The sequence below is a fragment of the Tetrao urogallus genome (assembly GCF_951394365.1).
Source record: "Tetrao urogallus genome assembly, chromosome: 15".
NCBI classification, from domain to species: Eukaryota; Metazoa; Chordata; class Aves; order Galliformes; family Phasianidae; genus Tetrao; species Tetrao urogallus.
Genome location: NC_136828.1, coordinates 6,956,942 through 6,977,779, shown reverse-complemented (window position 1 = coordinate 6,977,779; position 20,838 = coordinate 6,956,942). Strand labels below are relative to the sequence as shown.

At 42.2% G+C, this 20,838-nt stretch overlaps 1 protein-coding gene across 1 annotated transcript in view; it reads left to right on the top strand.

The window, feature by feature from the left end:
* XYLT1 (xylosyltransferase 1) overlaps positions 1-20,838 on the top strand; it is a gene marked incomplete at both ends in the record, with an annotated part of 144,293 nt that overhangs the window by 77,479 nt on the left and 45,976 nt on the right. Inside the window, 2 exons of the mRNA XM_079542950.1 lie at positions 15,417-15,589; positions 16,191-16,393. Coding sequence (XP_079399076.1) covers positions 15,417-15,589; positions 16,191-16,393 — 376 coding nt within the window. The remainder of the gene's footprint in view (positions 1-15,416; positions 15,590-16,190; positions 16,394-20,838) is intronic.

The following is a 20,838-nucleotide window of genomic DNA, read 5'->3' as shown; positions in this document are numbered from 1 at the left end:
CCCTCTTAAAAAAACACACTTTTGAACTTGATTCCATGAATTGCAGGTGGATTTTCCAAAGTCGTGATGTTGTCTTCTCTCTTTACACAGCAGTCCAGAACATAAGTATTCACTTCTGTTTTGGATGCCAGTAGCTTTATGTATCTATGTTTCAGGGGGCAGCAAAATGACGTATCTCAGAAGGAGACTTGTGTTCCAGAGTCTGTTTTCTGCTGGCCCGTTGTTCATTAGCTAATGCCAGAACAAAGGGTACTGCCTGCAGTGAAGCGCGGTACCTCTGACCACTCCAATGTCAAAGTTGCCTATGCACGCACACCTGCAGTTAGAAGTAGAGCCACCAGTCTTGGCTGCATTCCGTAAGTTATTCCATCGTAGCCCGATTTTGCTTTTTATGTTAGTTTATACTCTGCTTCAAGAGTGTGAATGAGTAATCCCGAATCTTTTGCATTTCTGGGAAAAATCCAGCTGCTTTATTTAGGTCTCCACTCAAGTCTAAGATGATGAGACAGAAATATCTGTATCTCTATCTTGGTAATTTTTAAGATCACCAGTGAAAAAGAAGCTAGTGTTGGTCATATAAGAGCAAGCAAGGTTAAAGAAGAGAAGAGGTCGACAGAACGGTCCAAAGCAAGCATGTCCAACTTGAGTTGAGGGCATAAGAACCATTGAATGGCAGTTTTGTTTCTAGAAATGTTCTGCCAGCAGGTTCCTGAAAAGCAAGTGGGAGAATCACTTCTGTTGGGCTCAAGAGAGATGCTGCAGAGGGGCTTCAGACACTTCTGGCATTGTTCACCTAGCCAGGAGAAATGAACTCTATTCAGCCTGATCCACTTCTGAATGTCCATGGTAAGAAATCCTGTTAGATTTAGCTCAGTCCTTTACAACAAACAGGCCAAAGTTCACACGGAAATTCACACATTTTTATTTCTCTCTATCATTTATAGCCATTTGTGGGCATAATTTGCCAAAATTAAGACAGGTACATTGTGTCTTTTTGCTTCCTTCCTATCAGTGCAGATTACAAAAACAAGAGAAGAAATGAGAGAGGAATGAGAGACCCCTATTGCAAGCCTGAAAGGGCTCAGAGAGTTACAGTGGAATTCACCCAACCAGAAATCTCACTTAAGGGAAAAGAAAAAGAGGTTCTCTTGTTCTTGCTATGATGAAAGAATATATTTTTCAGAGTCTATTTATTAGATTGTCACCTGAGGATACGATTACTCACAGAAGTCATTAAGGAGCTCCTGCCTAAAGAGTGAGAGGAAAGCATGCTGCTTTGCCTTATCATAACCCATCATATAACACTGACTTTGGGAGCTTGGATTTACCCCTTGATACATTACAGGCTTATTGGGACACCCTAGGCGAGTTACACCATGTACAGACCAGGGATAAAAGGTGCTTAATTCCATTGCAAATTATATAGGTGAAAACATGATGTGTGGTGGTATTGTTGTTCACTTCCTATTTAAGTGGATTTTAACATCTGATTATCAAAAGAGTTGGAGTTAATTTTGTTACAGAATAATGAGTTTTTTCTGAGTCTTCAGCAATGCCCAAATGTGAGATCGGAGCAGAATTCTGCTGCACTACTTCCCTGCTTTTATCTGCCCAACCCAGCACCTTTGCCCTGTTGCAGGAGCTGCAGGGGATGCCTGCTGGCTGTAAGGTGTGCAAGTTGTGCCATGCACCGATTGATTGCTTCTGCATCAGAGACCTGGGAGAGGCACAACCTCTCAATTTGGTAGCTGTTAACGCGTCTGATATTTGTGCACCAAAACAAATCCATTTACTTTGTTTCAGGATGCCTGGGATGGGAGTTGTGTTTTTAATTATCATATATTTCAAAGACCGCCCCGGGCTGTGTTTGGTTTCCATAGAAATTTTCCTAAGGTAAAATGACTAAACAGTAATTTTTCATTTTGAATCAGCTATCCATGAAAGATTGGATTTAGGTCAGAATTTATTACCCTACGGAACTGAAGCCAATATTTAACATAATGTCAGCTATCTTGATTTTAGAGAATTTTAATGGCCATGCAGTTTTATTCAATGATGAAGTTATTTCAGTTGTGTCCTATATGTCTAGGCAATTTGATGTACCGAGCCTTGAGATGGAAATTGGATAAACATGGAAAATGGTGATTGATTGGCAGGAGGTTGCAATAATGTCTGCCTTGATATACCTTTTATTGTTAAATTATTTATCTAATGCAATCTCCAACACTTTTAGGAGTCTTTAAGTTGGCATTAAATCGATGTTTAAATCTTCGCAGTCAGAAAGGCTTCATAACTCATACTGATAAATATCTTCTAACATGTCAGGAGGAATAATGATCCATCTTAATATTTGAAAGTAGGAAAGATATTATTCTTTGTATTTGCTATGAATCCCCATAGAAGGATTGAGCCATAAGCCAGAAGAATTAAGATTAGAAGATAGAAATATTAGAAAGAAAAAGAGTATGGCAGTAGTTTGTGTGGGGAGTTGAGGGTGAGCTGTTTTGCTTGGATGCTACTAAGAATGTTCTCAGTGAGCAGCCGAGAGCTGGCTGGCCTGGTTGCTGGGGGACCCACATGTTCCCTCAGGGCACTGCTGGCTGCTCCTCGTGGTACTGCTGGAGATGTGGGCTCCTCGGGCTGCCCACACTGAGCCCTTCTCACATCCCAGAGCTGCTCTGAAGGGGTTCGTACCCATGTGTAAAAATAAGCAGGGGATCAGTGGAGGGGAGGGAAGCACTTGGTCTTGTGAGAACTGGAAACAAAACCACAGGATGGCATCTGGATTCGTCCCTTGATGGATAAGACTGGGAAAAGAAATGAAATCCTCATTCAGATGATAACTAAACCTAGAGGAGAGTGAACGAGCAGTGCAAGTTCCTTTCCTTTCTTAAGGAAGGACTTGTTGTTGAACACTAATGCTGCAATTTTCTTTAAATAATAGGAAGCTTTTTGGGTTTGGACATGGAGGTGGAAAATAGTACCGTACAGAGAAATGGGATGTCCAAGTGAGTTTGCAGCTTTAAGCAATATGAATTTATTTCAAATTAATCTAAAGCTATCCGTCTGCAGTAGCATGAAGTTGCACTAAAAATACCTTTGAATCCGAGTTTGTCCAGAATTCAGGCAAAAAAGGAAAACCATCAGTCATCCCTGACTACGTTTCAAAGCTAAAAAGGTATATTTCATCACTTGCATGAATCTTGAGTAGAAATAATTGTGATTCAGCAATTTCCATTATCTTAGTTGAGAACTGGAAGTGATAACTTGGAGCTGGTCTAAATTGGTGCAGCCTCCTTTTGGTGAAACACTGAACCTCACCAACACAGCAGCTTTTCTGAAATGCCCTCCTGTTCCTTTCGAATGGCGTTTGCCGTTCGGCAAATTTTACATTTCTACAGATTAATTGGATAAAGCCAGACTGGAAATGGCACAGTGCTGCGCAGTAGGCATTTTGCGTCCCCACAACTTCAGGCTTTGAAAGAACAGTTACCTCAGCAGGTTGGGCTCCCTACCTGGGCTTGTTTATTGCTTTGAACATCCAGACATACTTTTATGACTCATAATCATCCATAAAGAAATTTAACTGTTATTTAAAATGCTCTGTTGGGAAGGCGCAGTAGCTATTAATTAATTATGCATCAGTAAAGCAACAAAAAGGCAGGCAAAGAAGCAGTTAGAAGTGTTGGCTGGGTCTCTGCTGCCTTCAGAGCTGGATTTATGTCTCTGCTCCCCAGGGTTAGCTCACTGGTGAGCACTGGGGCTCTTCCCTTCATACTCCAGGCACTTTCCTTATAAAATACTGAATGATGCATGAATATATTCATTTAATTAAAAGTAGATCTGAATGTGTCTGATACAGAAGTCTTGCTGGTACTGGTGTGGATTAGGAGGTACAACCGACTCCTAACGTGAGCACGGTGCCAGAAACCACGAGAGGAGAACACAAGCACTCCACAGTGTCTTTGAAATGCATGAGACTGAAGACTTGAGAAGAATCAAAAGCTCCACCCTAACCCCCCTATGATCTGCTGTTATATACTGCTAAGTGGAATTAGCAACTGAAGTGTATGCTTCAACTAACAAGGTTCATGATCGTCAGTTTCACCACGGCATCACTGTGCTGGTGAGGTTTAAGGCCAAGGAAGTCAGCACAGAGCTGTGTGTAAGCGGGATAAAGTCAGACCAGGTTACAGAGGCAGGAGGAGCAGTCTGGAGATCGCCTACACCCACTGCTGGCTCCAACTTGAGCTGCACTTTGCTGTATTTGGTTCCCATTTGACTTCCATGCTGATTACCATGCTTGCAGCATGTAGTGTTTTTGTGTGGTAATTGGTAATCTGGAAAATTTGTGCGTGCAAAGATTGGTGTGCAAGATTTAATATTGGTTCCTGCTGTCATGCTGACAGTGAATTAGCATTCTGGACTCTGTAATATGTTCTCAGCAGGCAAATGTAATTAAAGTGAGCACACGTTGGGTTTCATATTAACAGTCAAACCACCTTTGGCAAAAGGTCTCTGTTCCTTTGGGATTATACACTAAGGCAGTGTAATTGTGGTGTCAGGTGTAATCGTTGTTTTAAAAAATGTTTTCATCAGTGTATTAACCCTTTCCACAGCGGTTGACTTTTGGATTTAAGAAGTGATTTTGTTTGAACGTAAGGGCTGCCAGCAGACAAGCATCCTCATTTCAGATCTCTTCAGCTCTGAGAATGTTCTCCTCTTGAACATCAAGTATTTGGTCATAATGTGTTGAATTAGTTTCCAGAAATTTCAGAAATTGAAATTGGTTTTACATTGAGGAGAAGATGGTACTTTGTGCGATGGAGAAGAAGTGACATTTGAAAGAAATTGCCCCTCAGTTGCATTTGGTTCTTTTAGATAAAATGGGGAATTGTTACGAAAGCTCGAAGTTGATCTGCATTTATATACACAAAGAGTTGTTCAGAGCTGAAACATGAGTCAACCGAGCAGAATGTGGCTCAGACGTGCTGATTTTCTTTTGATACTGGTTTAATGCTGTCAATTCACTATTGATTTCAAATGAGTGACTCCTGCCTCATAGGAGGGGACGAGCTGAGATGAATTCAGCAGATGAACCTCCTTGGCAAGTTTTAGCCTTTGAGCTACAGAAAGAACAAATTCCACAGCTGTGCAAAGGTGCCTACAGCTGCAGCAGTAATTGGAGACCTGGTGATACCTGGAGACCCTGCTGGTCCTGTGCTGGTGGCTTTGGGGTGTTTGCCCTTCTGTACATCTAAGGTGCCAGCATTAGGTTCCTTACTGATCTCCCTGGCATGTGGGGAGGCTTATAACCAGTTTCCTAACAGACTGTTGGGGCTTTCCCCCCATTTCTCTTCCCCCCTGCACCTCCTCATCCCCCAGTTGCTGCTGTTACCTGCAGGCTGTGCTCGGTGCCCTGGGCTGCACAGACCTGCAGCTGGGCAGCCAGTGAGCCTGGAGCTGTCACTGCTGTGCTCTGCCCAGAGCCTGTATTTTTCCTGCTCTTGTTTTTTTAAATAAACATGCCGTTTTACAATCTGTGAGATGTTTCTTGTGTTTCACACTTTCTCGTCTCCCAAATGAGTTTTTCTTAGCAGTTTTGCTGCCAGTTGATGGTTTTTCTGTCCTGCTTTACCATGAAAGCCAAGTTGTGAATGAATTGTTTAGTTTGGAGCTCCAGTCCTTAAGCAGAGAGGCACTGAATCACATCTGAGCATGGTGTGTTTTGTTTTTCAGCCTCCTCTTGTGACAGGAGTGGTCAGTTAGTGTATTGTGAGCAGGCGGCAGGTAAAAGAATTCTATTGGAAGCCAGTGTTACCGGATTACACCTAAAGCTTCAAAGCACTTTTTCAGCACGGGCTTTCCCTAATTTCGACACGTAACTCCTTGGACTCGTGCCCTGCTCACAGTGTGCTGCACCACTGCATTGTGCCTGGAGTCCCGCGCTGCTGCACGGCTCTCACTCCTGCACCAAGCTCAGTGCCAGCACAGGTGGGAGCTGCAGGTGCAGAGCTGAAGTAATCTTGGGAATAATATCCATTGTTATCTTTGTCTTTAGAGAAGAGGTCAGTGTTAAAATTGCAGTTTTCAGCATTGGGCAGATACTCCTTTTATGTGGGAGAGGGCAGACTCCTCTATGGGTTGCTGTTGGAGCAGCTCCTTGACATCCAGACACATCGCAGCCTGGTTAAAATCCGTGGGAAATCTGGAGCTCCAGTCTGTAAATGATGGTGTTATTGCAAGAATGTGTTGCTCATATGAATTCTCCCCGGATGCTTTTAGCTGCAGCCAGTAACTTATCAAAAAAATACCACTTTTCTGCCTACTTTTTTTATTGTTGTTGTTGGCTTCTGTTGTTGTTGTTGTTGTTGTTTTTACAGCAAAACTGAAATGTGTACAGAAAAAAAAACACTGCAGATTGCTTTTGTTGAAGAGTTTCCTGTGCCATCAATTTGAATTTCTTCTGCTAGTGGTATGCTAATGGCTCGGAGCAATAGAATGCAAAGTCCTTTGCTTTAGCTTTTTGTTCTTTGTCCCTAAATATAAGTGTTGAGAGAAACCAGTCCAAATAATTTTCATGAGAACATTAAAAAAATCATCCTAGCTGTGATAGATCAGGTAGTAACTTGTTGCTTGGTTGCAAACCCTGTTAGCTCAGGGGGATGGGTGGTGAAAGGACAGGATGCCCATCCACCTGCTGGGACCTCAGTTGTCTTACTGGTAATGTGTCTCAATAGTTGCTGTCCAGTTGTGATTGCGGGAATTTAAATGATGCATTTTTTTCCTGCATGTTTAATTCTGTGTCTTTATGAATGAAAAGGAGTTTGGTGTTTAAGATGTGTTATCCATCTGGTGAGCTGTGGCCAGGGACTGTCAGGTGATGGACGCACTGTGTGTTGCAGTGTTGGCAGGGGCTCAGGGCTGTGCTGAGCAGAGGCAGGGGGCTGAGCAGGCATGGAAGCGGCCGTGTGCCCGCAGCGCCGATCCCGACACAGCATGGAATTGAAGATATGATTTTCAAGGCGCCCTAATTGGATTAGAGGGATTGTATTAAAGATATGTTGACTATGAAATGTTTAGAGGATTAATGCTCCATGATTTTCTTCTTAAACCATCTGCACTAATCCCCCTTGATCAGCAGCAGCTTCTGGAAGGCATTGCAGCCAGGAAGGCAGCGCGGCCCCACCGCTGCCATCCCAGAAGTGCTGCAGTTTGCACTTGTGGCTTGTGCGAGAATTGCCGTTCCTCTCTTTCTCCTCTCTTTCGACCTATGCATGTATGATTAAATCCAGCTAAGGGAGTGCAGCGCTATTTATTATTCAGATGTTATTGTAGCTTTGCATACCGTATGAGTAATCTTCCAAAGTCTGCCAAAGGAACCACTGTTAATTGCTTACAATAGAATATATTTGCTGTTGGAAATGTCACAACATAATTATGTTCTATTTCTCTGTCTGACAAGTAATATACTAGCAGAAAATTGGTCCTCTTTTTCTTCCCTGTTGGGTAAAATTATTCACGCTTACCCTTTCAGTAGTGTACATGGTAGCAAGCGTTCTTGAAGCACAAGAGCTAATCAATGATAAAATAATTAATGTGTCACTATTAGAACAGATAAATGAAAAATACATCATACAGGGAACGTGAAGTGCATGGGGTAAGGTTACAAAAATTTAAATTGCCCAGAATTAGTTGATCTAGTGCACATAATCCAGAGAGACATAAAACAAGCTTGTTGATGGATGCCAGTATTAAGGGAAGGTCCAGGTTTCGGAAATGTCTTGTGATTCTATCCGGCAGCCCCAGCTCCTGCTCATCAGAAGGCTGCCTTTGTTGCTGGGTGAGTCGATTAGGCCTGGTGGTCAGCAGGGCTGGAAACAGAAAGTGAATGATCGCGTAGTGCAGCTCTGCTGCTTGAGCAGCCTTGGTAAGCCATTGCTAACCAGTGTCCTCTGCCACAAGGGATATTTCAGAAGAGTTACGTGTCAGCCCACGGGCAGAAGAAAAAGAAAAAATTATTTTCTGAATGCAGAAATTGCATTTATTTGGGAAGCCAGTTTCTGAGGTGTAGCATTTAATGTTTTAGTTTAAACATTTCAATTGTGATTATTTTTTTCACTGACCCACCAGTGTATACAGTGCATATGTATGCACACAGATTGTACCTGTAACCGTGGTACGTACACATATGTGATTCTGATGTCTTGTGCATCTTTTATTTCCGCAATATGAGATTCTTACAAGCAATCAGATGCGTTGCAGTGCTGCAGCTTCAGAAATCCATGGAGCTGAACTCAGTGGGATGTGGCTCTGGAGTGGAGCTGCCTGGGTGTGTGCTATTTATCTTTTGTCTCTATGAAGAAATTTCTGTTAATTCCACTTACAGTACAACTAGTATCAGCTAAAATGTAAGTCTGAACTTTGGCAGTGTTTTCCAACACATGCTGCAGGTTTGCAGGTTTATTTTTGCTGCACTGTTAGTGTCAGTCCATCTCAGTGCCTAACCGATAAACAAAAAACGATAAAAGTCTTCCCTTTTTTCTTCTGTCCAACATCATGTTCGTGGTCATCGTGGGCAGAGAATCAAGGCAGACTCTGTGCTTCAAAATCTGATTTAAAAAAAACGGGACAGATGTAATGGGAATCTCAAAGGAAGGGTGAATTTGTAGTTAGCAGCCCAAACCCTCATGTGATATAAACGATCTCGCTCCTACAGTTGCAGTGAAGTTACCCTGGCCTTACACCAGCTGGTCACGGTGACTGACTGTTCATTTCTTAAGGATATCCAGGGAGACAGTCCTTGATACGGGACGTGAAGGATGACAGCACAGTGGTAGAACAGAGCAGGAAGGCATTGATCACCAGGTAACCAGCACGCATGTGTCTGCCTCTTCATTCCTCAGCAGTCTCAGCAGGTTCCTCCTGGGCGGTTATGTGAAGTAGAGGCTATTCTAACCATGTAAGTGCATTTGTTTTCACTGCTTATTGATTACTTGTGCTGTGAGCATGACAGGAAGAGATGGAATAAAGGTTACAGATGTGCCGTTCGCCAAAACAAAAACAAAAATCAAGAAGAAAACACAACAGAGTGCTAGAATAAAGACAGACTGGTTTAAATGCTAATTTGAGGCTTGAGACTTGATATGGCTGTATTTCTGTTACACTTTGTGTTGTGATTTTGGTGCTTTCTTGCTGCCTTGATTGCTCCGTAGCAATGGGTTAGTTTTCAAGACCAGTAATGTCAGGGAGGAAAAAAGTTTGGCTAACACGCTCCAGCAAAGCTACAAGTAACTGAGATGTGCCTCCTGGGAACGTGGCCATTTTCATCATTAGAATGATCAGAAATGCAAACTTGATAGTTAGCATAGCAAATGAAGATTAGTGTGTGCTGTGAGAGCAGTGTAGCAGTATCAGATAATTAGACTGTCGTTTGCAAAACATAGGAATGGTTACAATAACTACTTGAGGCTGACTGCAAGACAAGGCGGAATTTGTACTTGGAGCACAGCAAACTGCTTCCAGACCCAACGCTGCCTCTGTCCTTTGAATCCCACTCACACAATGTGTTGGTATAGCACACATGTAACCTGAATTTCTGCACTGGGGTTGATTTTGCACAGTCCTGTGTTACTGCAACAGCTTTGGGATAGAAAAAATAGAGATCTTTGTTCTCAGTTCTTCAGTGTGAATCCTTCATATGGTGTGGAGACAAATATGGTGTGGAAAACCAAGTTTCCTGGTGCAGGTTTCTTTTATATCTAATGGACTGTACCCGCCCCAATGGGGCAGTGGTTCTTGGATGAGTATTTGCAGTGATGCACACAACACAAAAGTTAAGCAGCTCTGACAGGAAGGTGACAGAGCAGGGATGGAAATGTTCTCTTTCGATTTCCGAAATAGAAAATCATCATATTTTTTTCCCTGGAAAAGATAGAAATAATTCATTGTCTTATGATCCAGTTGTGAATATGAAACAGTTCTCCATGTGTCTTCTCTCCTCCTACCTTCCTTTCTTCACACACACTTTATTTTTCTGTTCAGTGAAGGTAGAGATCCTCCAGCACCGGAGTTACAGTGCAACTCAACCCAAATCCATGATAATAACCATTTTCCTTTACTATATTGTACTTCTGCAGTGGCGTAAAACTGCTTCACTGTCCACAAATTCACTGCATAGAAACTTGCAGTGATCTCCTGCAAGACCTTGTCCAGCTGTAAGGCAGGAACTCCTCTCCTCTGGCTGCCCGCAGCCTGCACTGCCGTGTTTGACACCATAACAGCAGGCCCAGGCCCACATCAACCCCTTTGTTCCAGGCAGGGCTTCTGCTCAGCATGGGAGAACAGTACTGAAATCTGTCTCTTTAATGCTGAACGGACAAGTCATGGAGTGCTTGTACATCACGTTTTGCTGCTCCCCACCTACCTTGCATTGATTTTTGCTTACGGGTTACTTGATTGTGTGAACTTACAGAGGATCATAAATTGCTTCTGTAATTCATGGCAGAGGCTGGGAATGAAAAATACTCAAGAGTTGTTGAGATAAAACATTACTGCAAAAAAATTGAATATCCACTTTTCAATAGCAGCATAATTTCTGAAATTGTATCCAAAGTCCTCGATGCTAATTTGCAGATAGTAAGTACGGGTAACAGCAATTTAAAGGAAATCTGCAGATCGTAACCAGGAGCGTTTCATTTTGTAAGTCATAAGCATTCCTCACAAATCCCTATGCCCTGGGGACAGCTGCATGGAAGATCTCTGCTGATTCCATCTCTTCTGCTTTGCTGAGTGTGTTAAAACCCAGTAAGAGAAGGCGTGTGTATGGCCAGCCATGTGAATGAATTGCAGCAGGAGCCAGGTGTGCTTTGCTAAAGGCAAAACCCAGGCAGAGGTGATCAGCAGAGGCACTGAGCCCCGTGGTCTGAGCACTGTGCTCGTGGCCTGACGGGAGGCAGGGGGAGGCTGGGTTCCTTGCAAGATGCATCGGCATAGAAATCCATCTGAATTAAATGTGCTGCCTGGCTCACGTTTTGATGAATACTCACCTGCATTGTGACAAAATCCTATTTGGGTTCTGGGTTCTGGGACAGCAAAATTTGCTTTCTAACCTAAGAGCAATTCACGTAGCATGCTTCAGGAGTTACCTTGTCTGTGTAATGTGTCCTCACTGGAGGGTACAGACAGGGTACTCTCCTGAGCCCTGTGGCTTTACTGAAATGGATCATTACAGTAACAGAGCTTCCTCTCTTGCTCTACACCAACAAGAGCGTCCTTGTAGATAAGTCCAGAGAAATTTTCCTATTTTCAGGTTGTCAAACAAAGGCTTCTCATAAGATCCTAAAGGCTCACCTGTAAATTGCCACAAAGCTGTTTGTTTTGTTGCTTTTATATGTGCACACGCTGCCAGCTACTTCTACTGCTAGTTGTGTTAGAAACATGCAAATTTCTAAGTAGAGATATTTTTTTATTCTTGTCTCCATCTGAACACAGCAAAACTGTCTTTGTTCTGCGCTAACAAAAATGGAAGAGGTTTCAGACAAAGCCAACCCTGGACATTTCCAGCCTCCTGGATTGTTAGGAGTGCTGAGGAATTAGAATGGAGGAACACATAGAGAAAATCTGCAACTACTGCTCAGTGGCAGAAGTGGTCCCAGGGCTGCTCCTGTGTGTTCAGGCAGGGATGCAGAGCTCTGCCTCTGTGGAGTGCTTAGGGCCGGGATTCCTGCTGTACTGGTAGCTATCTGATTGTGTTATGGATGTGATATTGGTAAATAGTATGCTGAACTACACAGCAGTGCCTCTTGTGATGTCCTCTGTCAGCTGATTCATGGTATCAAGGCCTGGCACATGCATAAAGTGGTGTTCAGGTTGAGTCAGCAGTATCCAGGCATTCTGCTGAACAGACAGGACAATGCCAGACTTAGAGTAGAAATGGATGGATTAATTTACAAAAAATAATATGGCTCACAGAATTCATTAAAAGGTTGCTTGGTGCTGCTAGAGAAGTCTGATGATCTCATTAATTAGCACTAGAAGTAATAGATTAGTTGGTTCTGAGTTCTTTTGGTGGATGATTGAGCATTATGTGGCACTACAACAAATAGGAAAGTGATTGCACAATGTTTATTACTCTGGCATTTAGTAATACTGCAGTGGTTGAAGAATAAACTCTTAATTATGAGTATTGATTTCTCTGGGGCTTAGAGAAGGCAAGTTGGAACTGCGCTGGAGAAGAGGTTTTCCTGTTACCTGCAAAAAGAGATGTGTTTTTCCTGGCAAACCTCAATGTAAGTTATTGAGCAGGAAGCCAGAAAGGCAACTTCCAATTTTCCAAGTAAGTTTACAAAAGGCATTTTGTCACAGAGCTGAAGACTGCTTTTTTTAATGTGACACGAAGATCTATGGTGTGCCACATGCATGGTAGGTCTGTTAGGAACACTGTTAGTGCTGTTATACTCTTCCCATTGTTTATACAGCCCTGAACTCCTGCTGTATTTATTGAGCAAAAGAATACTCAGTGTTTCACCTTATTCAGAAATCCAGCTGGTTCTCTATTTAATCAGCAGAGCAGTCTGCTCATCAGCCCCAGACTGAAAACAGAGAAGTGCCAGTATAGAGCTGAAGCAGCACATACTCTGATGTATGGAAAAGTTGCAATGTTCTTACCTTCGTGAAATTCCAGGCAGGCAGGGAAAGGATTAGAAGCCAAAATAGCTTGCAGGTGGAAAATGTGACTGAAAAAACCTGAACCTTAAAAGGCAGAAGGAAGAAACATAGAAAAAGAGGAAAATAACAGAGAGGAGGATAAGTCACTGCAGGAATTTATTAGAGAAACCTGATAAAGTGCAGTGGCATTTCAGATGAAAATTCAGGAGGATTTTGTTTTCAGTAATTGCTGGGTAAATGATAGTGTGGATATTGAAAGCAAGTGAGTTTAAAATAAAAGACCCACAATACAGCTATTTTAAATTCCCGTCACCTTCTACATATCATTGCAGAAAGCCACTAATTTCAGTAAAGAGGTATCCAAAAATGTAATGAAAACCACTAAAAATATTTGTGCCCACTGATGGGACATCGACAGCTTGAAATCAGAGCAATTTAAATGAAAAATTGCTTGTTTTAGCTATTGCAATTGCCCTTCAGTCTCCTGTCAGTTCTCCTTGTATATTTTTTTCCTTTCACGGTCACTTTGTGTCCCTGCTGCTGAGCAGAAGCCCTGAGCACACACATGGGGAGGCTCAGCAGTGATGTAGGAGGAACAGAAGAACTGAGTGTATATAAATGCCATAGTAGACAAACTGGATGTGATAGAAGAAATGAAATTTAAATTCTGTTCTAATCTTTTAATCTGAGTTCATCCGAGTCTTAGTGAGTTAGTGGATGATTTTGTAAAGAAATGCCATTTAAGTTGGTGGTGTGCTTTTTAACATTAGGAGTGATTCATGGCTAGAGATTTTTTGATAGGCAATCTGAACACATCTTGGGGCATTAAAGTTGCATTAATTTGTGAGCAGTACCACTCCAGATAGACTTTCCCTGAGGGGCTGCAGGGAGGTAAAGGTCTTTTACATGGGACAGATAGGCACATATCTGCCTTTCAACCCCATATGTGGTACAGCAAAGAGCCTTACTGCAGAGATTGGATGCACTTCTCACATGGATAGCTTTTCTTGGCCTCCAGGACAGAAGAAACACGTTCTTATCTAAGGCAAAACACTACAGAAGTATGGCTGAGGAGAAGGACCTGGAGGGAGTGTCACTGGAGATGCTGAAGCTATTCCTTTCCATCACATGGTGCTGCCTTACAGCAGGATCTGTCTTGTGGTTGTCTAAAGAAGGGTTTCAATTACTCAAACAAAAGTGCATAAACCTATTGCATCTGCTGTCGGTGTGTGAGCTGAGCAGAGGGGCAGCCCAGGGGGCAGGAGCTGGAGCTCACCTCTCAGGACACACTCCTCTGCTCTTCTTTCCCACACAGCAGGGCTGTGGAGCACCCACGGGCTGAAGGGCTGCTTTCCTGCTGGGGGGACCAAACTTCCTACCCAACTGAGTGCTCTGGTTGAGCTGGTTATTTATTGGATACATACAGGTGCATTGAGTCTGAAGGATCCTGTCATGCCAGAGCACGGTGTATGGATTAAGTTGATGTTCTTGCATGTGATCACTGCTGCTGCTTTCACCTGGCATAGCTCATGTATGTCCATTTCTGCACCTTTCTCTGTAGTGTCAAGTGAATGTTTGAATCCTGCTCACATTCACTTCTATTTGCAATAACTAATAACTATTTCCAATATAATTAGAAATTCAGGCTTTTCAGGATGGTCAGATAGATTTTCTTTTCTGACAAAATGAACCAGAAAGACAGCACAGATGAAAAATTGTACCTTTTTTTTTCTTCTTTTTTTTCTTTTTTTGTTTTGAGGAGCTCAGTTGCATTTTAGACAATGATACTGCCTAGAAAAAAAAAAGTTTACGTTTGCAACGGGGAAATGGAGGCAGGAGTGGTTTGGAGTTTGTTAATCTTTGAGGTGCTTTCCTTCTGCTTACATGCAAAATTTCAAGTTCTTCCTAAAACATTTCTATTGAGAAAGATCCTGACAAGGTCAAAGGGATGAAGATTTTGTTAGATGAAGAATGAGGGGTAGTTTTTTGGATAAAATTAGTGTTTTCTTCTATCACGGTCAGATTTTTGAGATGAAGACACGTTACGTGAAACCAAAACAGGGCTGTCTACATTCCTGAGTAAAAATGTCCCTTCAGCACTTATCAGTACATCCAGCCAAAAACCTACAGTGTGGTGTTTTCCTTAGAAAATTGAGACCATAAATTCCTTTGTTAGTATAAAAAAATAAAAAATAGATTTGAGAAAGGATTCTGAGGCTCAGTCTCACACATGGAGAAGCAGAGGTGCACAGGATGCCATTTAAATGTTCAAGTCTACTCCTGCAGTTGCAAATAGATGCTATCTGTCAAGATAATCCTCAGCTGCTGTTAAATAGCAGAGTTTTACCAGCCTCTCAGCAGAGCAGTGCTGATCAGAGAAATGAGGGTTGTTTGATGGAGCGAGGGGTCTCTTGCTGAGGAGTTAGCTTTGGCATTCTGAAAATATTTTGAACAGCACTTAGAAACTTTGAGGTGATTGCTTTGAAGGTTCAAGTGTGTGTGTCCAGGCAGAGCTTGGTGCGTCTGACTCAAAGAAGGAGCTCAGACTTTTGGGTCCTTCCCTGTGCTCATGTGGCTCGGTCTGGGTGGAAGCCTCCAGGTGGGGACGGTTTTGGTGCAGCATGGGCTGGCACTCCTTGGAAGTTCTCACTTCCCCTTAGAGACTGGTTTTTAAAAAATGAGCCAAGGTCAAATGCGTGCTGCTCTCAGATACACTCAGAGATGTCCTGTGTTTTGTTTTCAAACAGGAAAAGCCAACAACAATGTACAGTGGGATGAGGACTCCGTAGAGTACATGCCAGCCAATCCAGTCAGGATCGCATTTGTCTTGGTTGTTCATGGCAGAGCTTCTCGGCAGCTCCAACGCATGTTTAAGGCTATTTACCATAAAGACCATTTTTATTACATTCATGTTGACAAGGTAATATATCACTGGTTATAAATTGCCTGTCTCACCATCTGTCAGTCTACCCATCTTTGTCATCTTCTTCATCTTCTCTTTACCTCTGCCACATAAAGTGCGTGTCACTTCTTGTCTTTCCATCTGTTATATGTTTGGAGCCACTTTTTGTATAACTCTTTCTTGTTATCTTGTCTGTGTAAGAGCTTTCATCTCTTTTTGTATGTCTTTGAGTATCTATCCATGTCTGTCTGTTGTACACTTAGTAATTGACACGTTGCTGCAGTGGCCTCTTAAATGGAGAGCTGACCTGAGGTCCTTTGGGGCAGCTGAAGATGCAGGTGTTAACAGAGCTACCTAGGATCTACTGATGAGAAATTATAACTAAGCATTAATTGTACTGCTTAACAGTTACTTGAGTTGTAACGAAATGAGCTAAAAGAGGGAGCTGTACACGTTTCATTATTAACATTTTGCAGAAGAAGGCTGTGCGCTGTAGCAGCTGAAGGGCAAAGGTCACTACACTCAGGTAGTCAAAAAATACAGCTACTGGTTAGTCAATGCAGGGAGGGACAATTTTGGACAGAGTAACTTGAATATGTCACTTTTTTCTCCTGTAAAGCGATCCAATTACTTACACCGGCAAGTGCTCCAGTTTGCTAACCAGTACCCAAATGTGAGAGTCACTTCCTGGAGAATGGCAACTATCTGGGGAGGAGCAAGTCTTCTGTCCACCTACCTGCAGAGCATGAGGGACTTAATGGAGATGAATGACTGGCCATGGGATTTCTTCATTAACCTCAGCGCTGCCGACTACCCAATCAGGTACAGCAAGTCTTTTAAGCACATTTAAACACGTCTCTTGTTCCTAAGGGAAGTAAGTACTGCTGTAAGGGATGGTGTTTCTGTGCTGCAAGAAGTAGAGGTCAGAGGAGCAGTTTCTTCTGTTTTACAGCAGGAGACTCCTCTTGGTGAGGCTGGTGTCTGATAACCGTGGTTTTGCCTTGGAGACTGTCACCTTACTGTACCCTACGCATCTGTGGCTGCAAGCAGCTTAGCAGAACCAATTCTTCACTTTCAGTGAGGAAGCAGGTGCTGCTCTATTTAGTCCCCATTTCCAGCAAGGGGCACCTAGAAGAGAGGCTGAGTAAAGTAGTGGGAAACACCAGAGCTAAATGAACTCCAGGCATGGAGAGATTGCTCCCTGCCAGGGCTCTGATCAACAGTTTGATTTGATGTCTCAGAAGGAGCTGAAGGTGTGAATGTAGATTCAGTGAAGGTAATGTTCTGTTCTTCCCTTTTTTTAGTACTTTTTCTGTAAAGGATAATGATAGTAGAAGTGACAAATAAGTTGCTAGGAGTCAATTATATCTTCAGCACCAACCATTCCCTGAATGTCTCTATGCAGACACCATCAGGGAAGGAACTTCACACATTACCGCATGATAAGGCTTGTGATTTTAAGTGAAATTACGTTCTTTCTGCATTTGCATAACCCAGGCAATACAACTGCATTCAGTGAAGTTTACTACATTATGCAAAAGTAGGCAATAAAAAGGGGAAGGAGAGTGAAAACTACAGAAAGCAAAGAACAACTGTGCTTCAGCTGTTGTTTCTAGGCTATAAGAATTATCAAGAAGAGAGAAGGAGGAAGTTCTCCTTGTGACATCTGTTTCCCTTCATACTGAAAGGAATCAAGAAAAGGGAAATAACTTTCTTGGGTAATTCTCCTATAAGTGATGACATTGCATGCTCTTTATACTAATACAAAATAAATATATTAGCTAAAGGCAGTAAAAAGAGCTGATTAGATTTCTTCAAGATCTCAAATAATGGGTCCTTTTCTGAATCTTCCATCTCAGACAGGAACCCCCACAGAAGTGTGAATTGAAAACAGCGTGAGCTTTTGCCTTAGGAGGGATTCCTGTGAGAAGTGGCAAAAGGCTTTGTCACTGGTGCCCATTTCTAAGCACTGTCAGTCAAATGCAGCGTGTTTTGGGGAGGAAAACTAGGCAAGAATATAAGAGTCACACAGAGTGCACTGATATTGGACCAAGGGAGCTTGAACTTAGGACTCCCAGTATTTCACGTTGCATCTGATTTGGTGTCCTACAGGAAGAGCTGTAGCAATGTGTGAGCAATCAACTGTGTGTGATTGTAAAGGAGAGCATGTAACATTCTCTGTGTCTCCTGAGTTCTGCAAAAAAAAGTAGCTTCTTATTCCCTGTAACTCATTTTCCTGCTCAGGAGTCCTACACTGATGATATAAAGTAGAATAATGAAAAGCAACAGAGGAGAAAGGTAGGTGATGGGACTTGTAATCAAGTAAGATAAATTATAAGTGAATAAATGGTTGGAGGTGTAGTGTAATTACAGGACAGTCCCAGCAGATGTATCCAGTTACCATGCTGTGGTATTGTGTTCACCCTGAACGTAATCTTGTAGCGCTGAGGCCGTGACCTGCAGCATTCTCAAATGCTCTGCGAAACAAGTTAAACCTCAGGGCCAAATGGGATCAGTCACTAACAGATGTGGCCATAAACAGCCACAGGATTTGTTGAGTAGACTGCAGTCAGTTCTGCATTAATGGATTCTTTGTAGTATGCCGTAGTATCTTAAAGTCATTCAAACTCCAAACAAGTGCCATTCAGCTGGAAAAATTCCAGGCGTTTGTTTCTTCATGGTGGGAATTGTTGAAGGCTGCACTGCTGTGTTGCAGCTGCTCTGGGATTGCGTGGTGGGCTGCCAGCAGCTGGGCAGGCGCTGAAGTGCTCACTTCCCTTTCTGTCAAAGCTCTCTGTTACCAGAACTGTTGGATACAGGCTCCCCCTCTACACGATACACTTCAACGCAAAGTAAAATCCCTTTTTTAATGCTGTGACTTCAATAGCAGTGAATTACAGGTGCTGTAAAATTTTTTGAATGTGGACTATTACAGTTATAAACCCTAGAAAATGTTAGCTCATCAAAAATATGTATGAGTCTATTTAATTTCCATAGTAGAGGTGCTATAAATTAATATTCTTTACGATCTTAGGAAGGCGCTACCTCTCTGCGTACAGGACAGGTTGTTTTTTCAGGAAACAGTAAATAGGGTGTTTGAGGGGTTTTTGCTTTTTCCAGACGTTAGGCCATGATTTGTTAGATAATGGGCTAGAGGCAGTTCTCACACTGGTTAGTCATATTGCAGTGTTTTTAGCTAGGCTTCCCTGCATAAGAACATATGAATTTTGTGGATTAATAGTTTTTATCCAGAGCTGCTTCACATTAAGCTTTCGTTTCCCATCTGCCATTCCATCTGTAACACTGAAACCTTTACTACTTCTCTTCTGATAATAAAAGCTAATCCAGCCTTCTAAGTCAGGAGAACACATTCTATATGCGGGGTTAATTCTGTATGATGAAGCCTAAATCTGTCTGGGGAGCAGTGTGCTATGCTCACAGGCTACATTACAAGTACTGGGAACCCTTCATCTTATAGAAGAGATGCCTAGAAGCAGATGTCAAGGATCACAGCATATAAAGGCACAGGGAGAAAAAAGAAAGAAAGAAAGAAAAAAAGAAAGAAAGAAAGAAAGAAAGAAAGATCAGAACCATTCATTATGGGAGGGGAGCAATTAAAATAGAAATAAAACATATGCAAACTAAGAAAATGTGAATATCTCTGTTGCTGTAGTCGTGCCTTAGTGTTTAGCTTTTGAAGCCTTGGTGGACTCTGTCGAGCAGGTACATACAGTGAGGTTCTCATTCACGTGCTTCTAGTTGTCACTGTAGTAGAAATCGCTCGCACAGTCTGAGCATGGAGATACCTCTGAGAAAATACTGCATTTCCCATGAGGCAGTAGGCTGTTTGTTGGCCTGAGGGAAATGATTTGGAGCATCATCTAACTTGACTCTGCTCAACCCTGACAACCATGTGAGTAGGAGAAGGAGCGATGAAATGGCAGAGAGATACTTTGGGGTAGGAGTTTTTTGACTTTTTTCTCTATTTGCTCTAAGGCTGTGTGGTTTGGGGTCTTTTAGTTGTTTTAAGGGTTTAGAAAAAGGCACATGCTTTCACGTTTCTCAAGACACCGTCTCCCACAACCATAACATTCACAGAGAACAAAAAATATACCTTCCTTTTTCTTTTTTTGAGGAAGAAGTCTGTTATTCTGAGAGTCTCTTTCAAAGCTCTGTGGGAAAGCTATCAATGTCTTTATCCTTTTATTTTACATGCATATCTATTTGCATTATTTATTGCCTCTGACAAACAGCATCAGGTAGTCAACCTTACCTTCAGGGACTGAAATTTCACTCCCAACAAGGGGAACTGTGGTGAGCATCTGTTGATGCTGAATGTTTAATGTGCTTTGCAGGAGTCCGTGGGTAATGGGACAGGTGAAGTGTTGTACACTCAAATGATCTCATTGAACTTGCTGATTTAACGGTGAATGTCATGTCAGTGCTTACCTGGTCACAAAGCTTGTACAAAGGATACACGTAATGAAACATTGGAACTTCTTGTAATTTACAGTAAATCACTGAATCTCTATCACCAAAGGGATCACCAAATCTAATTGCCAGCTAATGCTCTGTCTTTAGTAAAGGTCAAGCGAAATTATTAGCAGAAGCTTGGGGAGCGCTTCAGAATGGTAAGAAAAAAGAGTGGCTTATTTATGGAAATGGGAATGCAGACAATACTGATTTTCAATTATGAGCGATTGGGTATAATAAAAGAAAACCAGTAAAACTATTGTGTTTTGGTAGCTCATACTATGAAGATGAGTTCATTTTAGGATAAAAATTTTATTGAAATGTCTTCCTGCGTTGTGAAGACTCAGTCAAATGAGATAGTAGAGATTTTGGTGTGGAACTTGAATACGTATCAAAGTACTGGTAGCATCTGGGGAAGGGTGGATACAGACTCTAAGGGAGTAAATTGAATGATCTAACTGGGACCAGTACTTTCAGTAACAGGTGCCAAAATTCATGTAACTTACGATGGTCATCTCTGTCAGTCAGAATTGTATTCAAAAATCAAGAAACCACAGCTGACAGAAAGCTCTTGAGTGACCTGCTCTTGTTTTATTGTGTTCTCCTCTGACCAGGGGCCAAGTTAACCTTTTTAATGCTGAATAGCAATATTCACTACACATTTCAGGGTTCCATAGGAACTTTAAAGATTCCCTGTGAAGCAGGTGGACCTTTTTCTCAGGTCAGCGTTTCCAATCCATCAGCCAGCAGCAGGCAGGCAGCCTGGCTCTCAGTCTTCATTTGCTCCAGCCGAC